Source organism: Carassius auratus, unplaced genomic scaffold (assembly GCF_003368295.1).
Source record: "Carassius auratus strain Wakin unplaced genomic scaffold, ASM336829v1 scaf_tig00011187, whole genome shotgun sequence".
Classification (NCBI taxonomy): domain Eukaryota; kingdom Metazoa; phylum Chordata; class Actinopteri; order Cypriniformes; family Cyprinidae; genus Carassius; species Carassius auratus.
In genome coordinates, this window is record NW_020524179.1 from 87242 (window position 1) to 98625 (window position 11384).

Here is an 11384-nt window from a genome sequence, read left to right on the forward strand (position 1 = left end):
GGGCTTCCCGCCCAGCTTGACAAGGGGGCACACGGGGGAGGATCGGCTGTTGTCCTTCGCTTCCCTCGTCAAATAAACAGCACAGACGACACGCACAAGGCCGGTGGTTGCCGACAGGGCCAAGGACACAACGTCACATGGATAAAAAAAAGGATAAGGCTTTGATTTAAAAGCTTACAGGGATTGCTGCGTGGGCAACGACATCCAACCTCCTCCAGAGGCGCCTCCAACACGTCCGAGCTCCAGCTTACTTAAGGTAAAGACTGTGGTTGCCACCAATACACTACTCCTCTCCGTCAGGCCTCTTCCTACGACCAGGGACACAACCACGGACAAACACCACACACCACAAAGGCACTACAATTCTTCTCGTGTGTACACTTCAATATAGCAGCACTCACCACACTCCACACACTCAGTGAAAGAAGATCGGTGGGTTATTCCCGTTTCGGGCTCAGAGTCCTGACAGGGCGGGTCAGATGGACAAAGGCAGGAGGGCAGACCACAGCAGGCAGATATATCGTACACCGGAGTCTCTCCGTCTTTCCCAGCGATCTCCAACGCAAGGCACTACTATCAACACTGAGTAAACACACAAGCACTGAGGATTATCAGATCAACACAAGAGGGGGGGGGGGATTTTCCACTGCTACGGAGAGATATGCAGTCGGAATCCTTTCTTAAAGGCGGTTAGTCTCCCTCCACATCCGTCATTCACTCTCCACAATGTACAAGAAATGTTCGTAAAGTCTTCACCCACCAGTGCACAGTGTTGTCCTCTCCCAACACGAATTCAATGATCTCCTTCACTCAGGGGCCTTCCAAACGTAGGATCGCTCCTTCAACTCAATCCACAATAAGAGGTAAACACAATATACAAAAGGTCGATCACTTAACTTCCTCCGCACTTCCAATATCCATTTTCCTTGGATTCTCCGTTGCAGCCCGTAAATCGCAACATCCACGCCACACCAGCCACTTCCGTATCCCGTGAAACAACAGCAGAACAAAAACCTACTCCTGTTCATAAACCAGCCCCTTTTATATCACTGCATCCTTCCCGATCCTCCAATCGGTATCCAACACGTCCTCTTCCCACACCTGACATGTATTTTGGATAATTTCCCCACCTTGGGCCAACCGGAACAGAACTTATGTTTCACTTAAATTGGTCCGGGCGGAAATATTTCCCACACTACAGTTCCGCCCGGATTAGTCACCCAGTGACAGTATGAATTACTGACTGTGGAAAACATGAAATATTGTAATTAGTAGTTATGTCTTCTTTATTCGTTATATTTTCTGAATTATATGCATTGTTAGATATAAAAAAAATATTGTAATATAGATTGTAACACTGACTTACCTGTCGAGAAGAAAACTGGGCACTTCAGCGTCTCTTTTGAAATCTTTATCCAGCATTAGCTCTTTCCACCTAGAAAAAGCTTCCCCGACATTAACTCTTGTTTTCTGTAATCTACAGTCACGTTTCCTTTTACGTTCTATTTTTGACTGTTTTGGCGACTATGTTTTCTTCTCCTGTGGCGCGGCATATGTATGGTCCATAATAAGAATGCAATCCAGACTTTTAAACTTGCCGGTGCAGTTTCAAGCGCCTCTCACTGCTCTGCACCTGCGTTTCTGGCTCTGACCGAAAACGCGCTGTGGAAACGCGTTGTGGAAACGGATGGCTCTTGAAATGAGCTTAGAACATGTTCTGACTGAAGCCAGGGTAGGTGTTTTTTAGCTGTTGATTTTTCGGATGCAATGAAGTACATACCTGTAGAGTGCCTACATCTGGACCTATTTTATGTATTGCCACGTACAAAAAACAACACTCCATTGTAGCTTAGTGATTGAAGAAATATTTAGGCTATAATAATCACTTATGTTGCTTATCAGAAAACAGTATTATATAAGGCAATTATATAACCCTAGGTACCTCAGACTCATTCAGTCTGTGATTGCATTTAGCTGCTCTCAATTGTCAAACATTTTCATGAAAGGGGTGTAGAGTTGGTTTTTACTTTTGAACTCCTTGGTCCAGCCAAACTGAATGCATTGATCAAGGATTCTTTCTTGACATTTTTTCCCCCTGAAAATATATGAGGTATAAAGTGTATGATAATCCGAGGAGCAGAGGCAAGTTGCCCCCCCTCCAATCCCAAAAATGGTGTGTTTAGGTCTTGGCAAGCCAAGGGGGAGGCGTGGTGGGCGGCCCAAAGCCTCAGCTACCGGTAATAATAATAATAGTCGGTTACACATCATTGTCAAGAAATCAAGTTTTGTTGCTGGTAGACCTAAGTAACATGTACTTCTATCCAGATAATTAGCTCATTATAATGAGGTTGAACCATGTGAAATATGTTTATGCAGTATTTGATTTGATAAACATATTTAATTGTATCCACAGGTTAATTGTACTATTATTTTCACTTATTATTTTCAAGTTCTGTTGTTATTTATTTTTTAAATGTAATTTCCCCCATATTTGAAATGTATAGAAATATAGATTCAACCAAAAAAGTATGCATTGGTGGTCTAACTTGGTTTTATTCCTCTGTGTGCTGTTGTAGTTACACACAACCAGATCGGGAACTACCAGCTCACCAGGGTATATACAGCAATCCTTAAGTTAAATTTACTACTTTTTAATACCTTTTTCACTACCTTCAGAATATTTTTTAAAACCATCACGACACTGAATTGCAAGTGTTAATCAGCGACCTTTCTATTATTTACACAGATTTTGACATAAATAACATACAAAAAATAATAGATTTAGAGACTGATGTTGACAGCATATTGCACATTTATTTCACTTAGTAAATAAAAATAAAACAAATACCATAAAATGTGCAATGGAGAAAATGGATAGACCGAACAATAAGCCTGCCTGTTAGTGTTGTCACGGTACCAATATTTCAGTATTCGGCACCGATACCAGTGAAAATCCACGATTCTCGGTACCAATTTCGGTAACAAAGCAAAACACAAAAATTTGGTAATAAAAAAAAAATAACTTTTTAGCACTAAAAATAAAACCAATGCCATTCTTTATACTTATTTAGAATTGTGTTTAAAGTTTTTCTACAAGTTATATAATTATGAAAAACAGTAAACAAGTTTCACCCAAATTTAATTTGTCTTTTAATTTATCAAATTTAAACACATTTTATGTTTGGTAAATAAAGGGGATTTGCTATTAAAATTAAAACATGGGAGAAATATTGAGATTTATTTTTTTTTTAAATAAAGTTTTTTATTTTTTTGCAACAGTGGTAGCAGTATCACATACGTTTTACTAAATAATAGTAATATTTCTAACACAATGCCCTTATGTAAAAATTTTCTTTTAGGCCTAATGAATGCATATTTGTCATTTTGAAATTTCTATTTGCCCATTAGCTCCGCCCACTACCGGAGAAACCGGTATGTCTTCTGCTTTTTCGAAAGTGAATATGAATAATTCTAAATTAACTCGATTATTTTGACAGGAGAAGACAACAGATGCTGAAATTAATGCAAGCGTCATGCGCTTCAGTCTATGTAGTAAATAAACCTGCACGTCTCTGTCATTCATTAATTCACACAGAGACGCGCAGAACACAGATTCATATTTCAAACAACTTTTGCGGCTTAATACTACAGATACTGGTCCATATGGAGATTTGATTTGATTAATTTATGCTTTCACAAATTCCATGACTGTCCATATTAAAATGTAAGTTTAATTTACATGACTGGATTTTGAGATTCCGTACTCGTTTTCTGCTTCGCGGAAATCATAGCGTTGTATGCGTCAAGAACCGGGTTTGAACGGGACCTCGGTACTACCGGTCGTTAACCCAGCTATTAGAAAACTTGCATTTGTCCAAGAAGACGACGATGGTTGTCCAGTCATTGAAGATATGCCTTGAAGCAAGTCTAAAATAAAACGTAAGCCAGCCACTTCTGTTGAGCGCGCAGTGTTCTGAGATGATGCCGAACGACCACTGAATATGACGTCAGCATGAGACGGAGAAGGAAGATCTTTGATTATGTGCCCAGATATGCTAAAGCCCATATAAACGAACTAACACGAACGCAGATAGAATTTCAATCAGAATAAGACACCTGATAGTCTGGAAAAAATAATACCTAATTTGGAAAAAAATAATACCTCTGAGACCACATTTAACACTTTTAATGGCCTTAAATTTGACCATTTTGATTTATCACTTTTTAATACTTTTTAAAACCCCGCGGACACCCTGCTCACTGAAGAGCTTCCTGCAGCCAGTCTTGATCCTCAAGTGGAATTTGGTCAAATATGGTCAGATGCATTTTAATTATTATTAGGTAATTTTCTTGGGCAGATCCGAAAGCAGGGTTTGCAGAAATCATGGAACACCTGTATCATTGGAGACTAGATTGCCATTCATGTAAAAAAGTTTAAAAACTCGAAAGCTTGCCAGACCTCCCGTGCCTAGTTACGGGCTGCCAAGCCACGATTGACCTGTGGCGGTTTTCGGGCGTGACTGAGTCCTATTATTGAACCACTCTTTGTAGTAGTTTCAATTTTGTCCCAATGGAATATAGTATCAATTTTCACATTGATATAATTTACCCTAATCCATGTTTCACAGTATGCTGAATTAGGCCCTAGAAACTGGGGAAATTTGATTTGGAAAAGTTCTGAAATTTATGTTAGTGAAAGCACTGGCAAGATATTTACTCATTATTATGAAATCATGGGTCTGCATAGAAATGGTCCATTGTCAATTAAATTAATATTTGTCTTTGCAGAAAAAAACATGGAGAGTCTCTCTGCTATGATGTCTGACTCCCCTGAAATCCAGAGGGCATCGTCATCATGGACTTTCAGGCAGCAGCAAGCCTCACAAAGATGGAAGGAGGCAAGGCCATTCCATCTTAAGTGCCTCATCCAAACTCAGGATGTTGGCCAACCATTTTGTAGCCATTGCAGCAAGCCTGCGGTGGTTAAGTGAGATGTCATTAATGTTCTTTCATACTTTGTAGGTTTTTAGAGTGCAATCACTAATTGATGTCTTCATGTTTTGGATAAACTGCATGTTCATTGTGGAATCGGGGCTCTTTCAAAGAGTTTATTCAATAACTAAATTGGTTCATTGATTTTGTTCTTAGATGCAGAGAGTGTCTACCAGATCAGTGGTTCTGTGAAACCTGCGATACCAAGAATCACAGGAGATGGCCACTTCATGATAGGGAGTCAGTCCTTGAGGGCTTTTTTAAAGCTATTCCCCCATCCACATATTTTGTGAGAGGGGAGGGAGGATACAGCTCACACGACCAAGGTAGGTAATTGCAAAACCATTTTTTACTCTTGTCTAATAAATGTAGTAGGCTAATTTTGTGTTTGTCTTTTCTTTGCTAGCTTGTATTTTGCCAACGGTGAGAGTGACTCAGAAATGTCCCTGTGAAGTCCCCAGCATAACTGTGTCACCTGGCAAAGCGGTCATTTTAATTTCCATCAATGGTAATATTTCTAAACTCTGATCTTTTTCTGGCTTTGCCTTGCAATGAAAATAACAGTACTCAAAAATTACAGAATACATCTTGTCATGATAAACCAACAAAAATATACGTATTTGAACTATGCTGGTGTGATTCTACTCAAGATGTACCCCAAATGTCTTAAAGGGGGGGTGAAATGCTCGTTTTCACTCAATATCCTGTTAATCTAGAGTACCTATAGAGTAGTACTGCATCCTTCATAACTCCAAAAAGTCTTTATTTTTATTATATTTATAAGAGAAAGATAGTCTGTACCGATTTTTCCCGGCAAAACACGAGCGCCTAGAGGCGTGACGTGTGGGCGGAGCTAAAGAATCACGAGCGCCAGTAAACTTTTGCGTTGAGAGCGTGTGGAAGCTGTGACACAGATCCAGAGGCTGAAATTTAACAAGAGCAGCATCAGCAAAGGCGGTATGCTATGTGGTATGTACTGAAACTGTCTATATTTGATTAGCGGTTTTGGAAAATGACTAAGTTCCACTTTATGTCGTCTTTTTTTTTTTTTTTTTAGCTGTACATGTGGAAAGTGCAGTTTGATGACAACATCGCATGTTGTTTACTTGATGTGCTTACGCGCTGATAGCTAAGTTAACAACACAGAGATATTTGAAGCAGTTTTACTCACCGCATGTGGCTCCAACACACGATCGTGACCCTTTTCCGTTGGGACTGCATTATCCTTAAGAAATAAACGCTGTGCAATCCGAAATGCAGGGAACAAACAAAAACACTTGCACAACTCCGTTGATGCTCTGTAAAAATAAACTCCATCCACTGGTCCCTTAATGCTGTTTCTCTTTTGGTAATCTGTGCAGGGTTGTCTTGCCCTGGCAACCAAAAACACACTTCATTTGTGAAATTCCGCTCCATCTAACGTCACACAGAGCCATACTTGAAAAAAACTTTCCAAAACTTGTGACAAACCGGAAGAGGTTTTTTTGAAACAAAAATACTCCTTCAAACGTACAACTTAATTTTTGAAACTTTGTCCATGTTTAGCAATGGAATCCAACTCTTTAACAGTGTAAAAAAACTCAGTATGCATGAAATAGCATTTCACCCCCCCTTTAAAGTGTGCCAGTGATTGTTTTTAAAAGCTCAGATATCAATGGGTTTGTTTTCTTATAACTCAAGGGCGTTATGACATGCACCAGCCATTGTTTGCATGTCAAACATGCCAGCAGCAGTGGGCTCCAGAGTTCATGGACCTTGTAAACAGTGGATACTGGCCAGCTTCCACCAGCTCTTCTACTTTGTATTCCATCAATCTTTTCAGCAGTGTAAGAGAATTGAAAATCATTGTGCCGGCATTGTCCAGACAAGCCTTTGCAAAGCTGCTGGAGCATCGTACAAAGTGTGGTGGGCGGGTAAGTGTTCAGCATATTATAGATTCGTTTACCATATGTAGACATCTCCAAAGTAACATTTAATATAATGCATCTTTCAGTCAGGACCAGTGTGCGGGGACACGCTCCAGCGCAGCTTCCTGGAGTTTTCCTATTGTGCTTTTGAGGAAGATAACTTGTCCTGCGGTGCACCTTTCACCTGCCCCGCTTGCACCCCAGACATGCTGGCAATCTCTGTGGATGGCAACAGGAAGCTATACCGGTTTTGCCGAAATGGAAGGTGATATTTTTTTCTTCCAGTATAGATTGATCTAGATTTTTTTAATATTCAATATTCAGCATGGATAAATGTTCTGTTTTGTTTCTTCCTCAGCTCCGACTCTTCGTTTTTTGAAGGGGCATTTATCGCAGAAGACACATCTGTGTCTGCATTTGTTGATCTCCTGCATAAAGGTGTGAAACAGGCAAGTTTCAAATTATTTGTTAAATTACTATGCTTTTGACAGGCTAGTAAATTGGTGAAAAACTGTCCTCAACCTCAAAAGACAAGGTGTATATACAGTATGTTTAAAGTGTGTTTCATTTACATCACAGCTACCTGGACAAGGCAGATGTGGGAGCTCCTCGTGGACAGCAGCGAAGGAGACTTCTAGGAGGACCTACAAGAGGACCTACGAAGAGGGCATTGAGGTTGCAGTGTGTCGGCATGGTTTCCTCCTTAAAGCGCTTAATATGTTTCGAGGTGAGATTATAATAAATTGTTTGCTGTTGAATGTAACTTTCTATTGTTGGTATTTGTATATTGCTTTGGACAAAAGCTAAATAACATAATCATATGGAGAAGCATCTCAATTATCACTATCAGTTCAGCTTATACCACTGCTTGGTTGAGTTTCCCATTATGATGCTCTCTTTATAAAGGACAATAAAAGGATATTTGCATTTCTGATACAATTTGTATATCCCTAGGTGAAATCTTTGCCTACCCCATGTATCTGCACAAGGAGTTGATGAGTTCGAAGCCGAGGTTTATTGCCATGGATGTAATGTGTAAATACTTTGCCTTGTCGTTACTTATTATCCGGTAATGACCAGCGGACATTACATTATCTTTTACTTGTCTTTATACTTCTAGATTACATGGAGTGGCAAAAACCAAGAAGGAGCAGGGTCAACTGCGGGGGAGGAAGTTGAACAGGTGAACAGCTACCTCTCCCGCTGTGCCTTAACAACTAAATACATGTCGAAAGGAGGTAATTGTGGTATTTCTCTTCTAATGTATTTTTTTTATTACTTATTGCATGACATTTACTCAACATTTACTCTCAACAGCACGAGTGGATATGCTTACGATCCATGCTATGGCCTGGAACTACAAAAAAATCACAACGCTACATCGGGCATTGTCTGCAAGATATGTGAAGGTATGTTCTCTGTAAATGGTTTCAATTTGTGGTTGCGTAGCTTTGTGTAACTGTATTGTTTAACTGTCGCATTAGACTTGCCAGAGGCTTCAGGAAGAGACTGCAAGTCTAGCAGAGCTTAAAGAAAGCTTGGCTTGCACAGATGAAGCAGTGTGGGTCTCTGATGTGAGGAAATGGGCAGCTAGTGGTAAGTTTGAACCAATAACATGTTTCACTTTGTGCTTCCTCATTGGCGATCATTTAGATCATGATATTTAAGCTGCCTACTGCTTACTAAACTGCATGCCACTATCTCTGTAAGCCTTTTTTGGCACCCCCCCCCCCCAACTTGTCCTTTTTTTACACTATTGTGTTTTTGTGTTGTGTTTTCAGACACAACAGGTACTTCCCTAGAGCAGTCCATTGAGGGACGTTACCTTAACGTGAGGCAGCGGAAGCAGGCTCTATACAGCCAAAATGGTATAATCACATTGTCTATAGGTAATTGCTCATTGTATTTTTGGTCACTATTTTTACCTTCTATTTCATGTCTTTGCAGATAGTGGCAAGTTCCGTCACCACCTGCAGAGGAAAACTGCTGAGAGCAAAAGACTGCTATTGAAAGACATAGAGACCTATAACAGTCATGAACCTGCCATGACAATTGATGTAAATGAAGTGGAGCAGTCGCTATCAGGAGACAACCCGTCCCCAACATGGCCGTGTGAGGTTCATGGCAGCGGTAAGTGGAGTTTCATGAGGCCTCTGATTTATTTTGTTAAGAATCAAGTCAAAATTGTTATTTATACATTTTCTTTACCTCTGTTGTAGCACAAATTGAAGACAAGTTAAATTTTTTTAACAAAGCCATGCTGAAAATGAGACTGGAGGAGGAAAGGACGATACTTGATCAGGAGATGGCCCAGCACTGCTTATGGTTGCAGAAGTTGCAGGCAACTCTTAAAAGAAAAACTTCAGAGGAAGGCAAGTTTAATCTTTGTTACCATACAAATCAAACAAGGAAGTGATGGTGATAAGGACACCATACTTTAACTTTACCTAACAAGAGACGTATCTTACCAGAAAGCAGTTGAAAAACATTACACTGACCATCTAATTTTGGAGAGTTATAACTAATATTACAAAGCAAGTGGGTATGTCATGGTAATTTGGATTTGTTTTTCACTTTTCACTTACAGAAATGCGAAACAAGGGCCTTTCCTGTCTCTGCAGAAGACGATTGTCTGAAGTTTCGGATATGTTGAAAGACGTGCTCCTTCAGTACAAGGCCGTTTTAGGCCCTCAGGGCTCTGCTTTAGAACTGGAAGATGAGAATGAAAGTGATTTCAGCAGTCCAGACACCAGTGATAATGAAGAGGAGGAATGCAGGTAATGAATATGTGAAAAGTGTATTTTTTTTTGAATACCCTTAATTTATGTAACCTGTCAAATTGAGTAAAGATAACATTAGTACTACATTTGTTTTCCAGAGTTTGAATAGGGACATGTGTAATGTCTAATCATTGCACTACAATGTTTTTATCTGCACTGTTTGTTCACTTCACTGGTTTGCACGCTATCTGCCATGTGCTTTGCGCTGCTTTATTTAACTTTATTTTTATTTTTATTTTTTTTTTACATGCCTTATTGTATAGTTGTATCTTATATTTTATATTTGATCAAGATTTTTATGCTCTACTGTTAGTGTTATCTGTATGCACCAGGGGTCTGAGAGTAACGCAGTTTCGATTCTCTGTATGTACTGTACATGTGGAAGAATTGACAATAAAGCAGACTTGACTTGACTTGGTCTATTTGTGTCTGTGTCTCTCAGGAAAGAGCTACCAGGCAGGTGTCTGTAATTGCTTGATTGCGGCCAGGGCAGAGTAAAAGGACTTCATGGCTGCAATTCCGGGTTCCTGTATCACATTGTTTTGCTTTTTTCATCTCACATATTTACTGTAATAAATAACTTTATTTTTTGCATCTTCATCCACGTGTGGTCTCACATTTCATGTTGCAACAAAAGAAATCTACATTTTTCCAGCCTTATGCTCCGCCTCCTGACAACACACAAGCAGCTGGAGGTCTAAAATTTATATAAACAGGTGTATCATTCTCAGTATCAAAATATGTGCCACATGATGACATTTAATGAAATAATGGTTGTAACACTTACCTAGGCCTGTCTGGCCAATATGGGTGTCTGAAATGTAGTTTAAGTATATCCGGTGCATCAAGTCAGTGTCAAGTCGGGTCAGTGAAATTGGGTTTATCTGAGCAAAAAAACGCCTCTTTTTATACTAATCAATCATTTTAATGGTTTGTGTATGATTTCAGACCTTTTCTTTATCAACATATGTCAGCTCTCTGAACGGTAGTTTTTGAAGATTTGTTGTGCCTCAAAAGTCCCACAGCACCTAAGATAAGCATAATTAGGTTTGTTTCACCACAGCACACCTCTGTGTATCACAATCAATCAAAATATAGACTTTTTAATGATTTTTGTATGATTTCAGAACTTTTGTTGACCAACATGTAAAACATATGCTCTCTGAATGGTAGTTTTAGAAGTTTTTTTGTGGATTAAATGCGCATAAAACATACATCAAATGTGTATGCTAATACAGAGCAGCACTACAGGCATGCATGAGATTGATGAATTGGACAGTCAGTTCATCAATATAGAATATGGGGCTATGTATGCAGTATGATGCACCGTAGTAAGCAGGAAGCTAGAACGTCTTATTTCATATGAATAGACATGACTGGCTTTTAGAATATGGGTTACAGTTTACATAGCCCCATATTGTAGCAGGTTACAGGTGGTACATATTGGCCTATTTACCATCGAGGGACAGCTGATTCCATCACCAAAACCATATATTTTTAAAAAAGCCTGTAGCCTGTAAATGTTCTGTCAATGGTTGGAGATTTGTTTTTTTGGTGTTTAAACTCTGTTTAGAGGTCAGTAAAACCTATATTTCAGAAATCTGGTTTAAATTACTCTTTTCAAAAATAAAAATAAAAGCATTTGAAAAATATATTATGATCTTCTTTTAAAAATATCACTCAATCAGGACTGGTAAATGTGGCG

The 11384-nt window shown here is 39.3% G+C and overlaps 1 protein-coding gene and 1 long non-coding RNA gene across 2 annotated transcripts; both read left to right on the forward strand.

Moving 5' to 3' along the window:
- Positions 1-6720: 6720 nt before the first annotated feature.
- Positions 6721-8078, forward strand: LOC113072994 (uncharacterized). Its single transcript, XM_026245874.1, has 5 exons — positions 6721-6905; positions 6986-7164; positions 7258-7348; positions 7479-7626; positions 8020-8078. The coding sequence occupies exons 1-5, from the start codon at positions 6741-6743 to the stop codon at positions 8076-8078; spliced, it is 642 nt and encodes a 213-aa protein (XP_026101659.1). The 5' UTR covers positions 6721-6740.
- Positions 8079-9500: 1422 nt separating this feature from the next.
- On the forward strand, positions 9501-10279 carry LOC113072993 (uncharacterized). Its single transcript, XR_003280424.1, has 2 exons — positions 9501-9676; positions 10122-10279. It is a non-coding gene; the product is annotated as an uncharacterized LOC113072993 (long non-coding RNA).
- The last annotated feature ends 1105 nt before the right edge of the window (positions 10280-11384 follow it).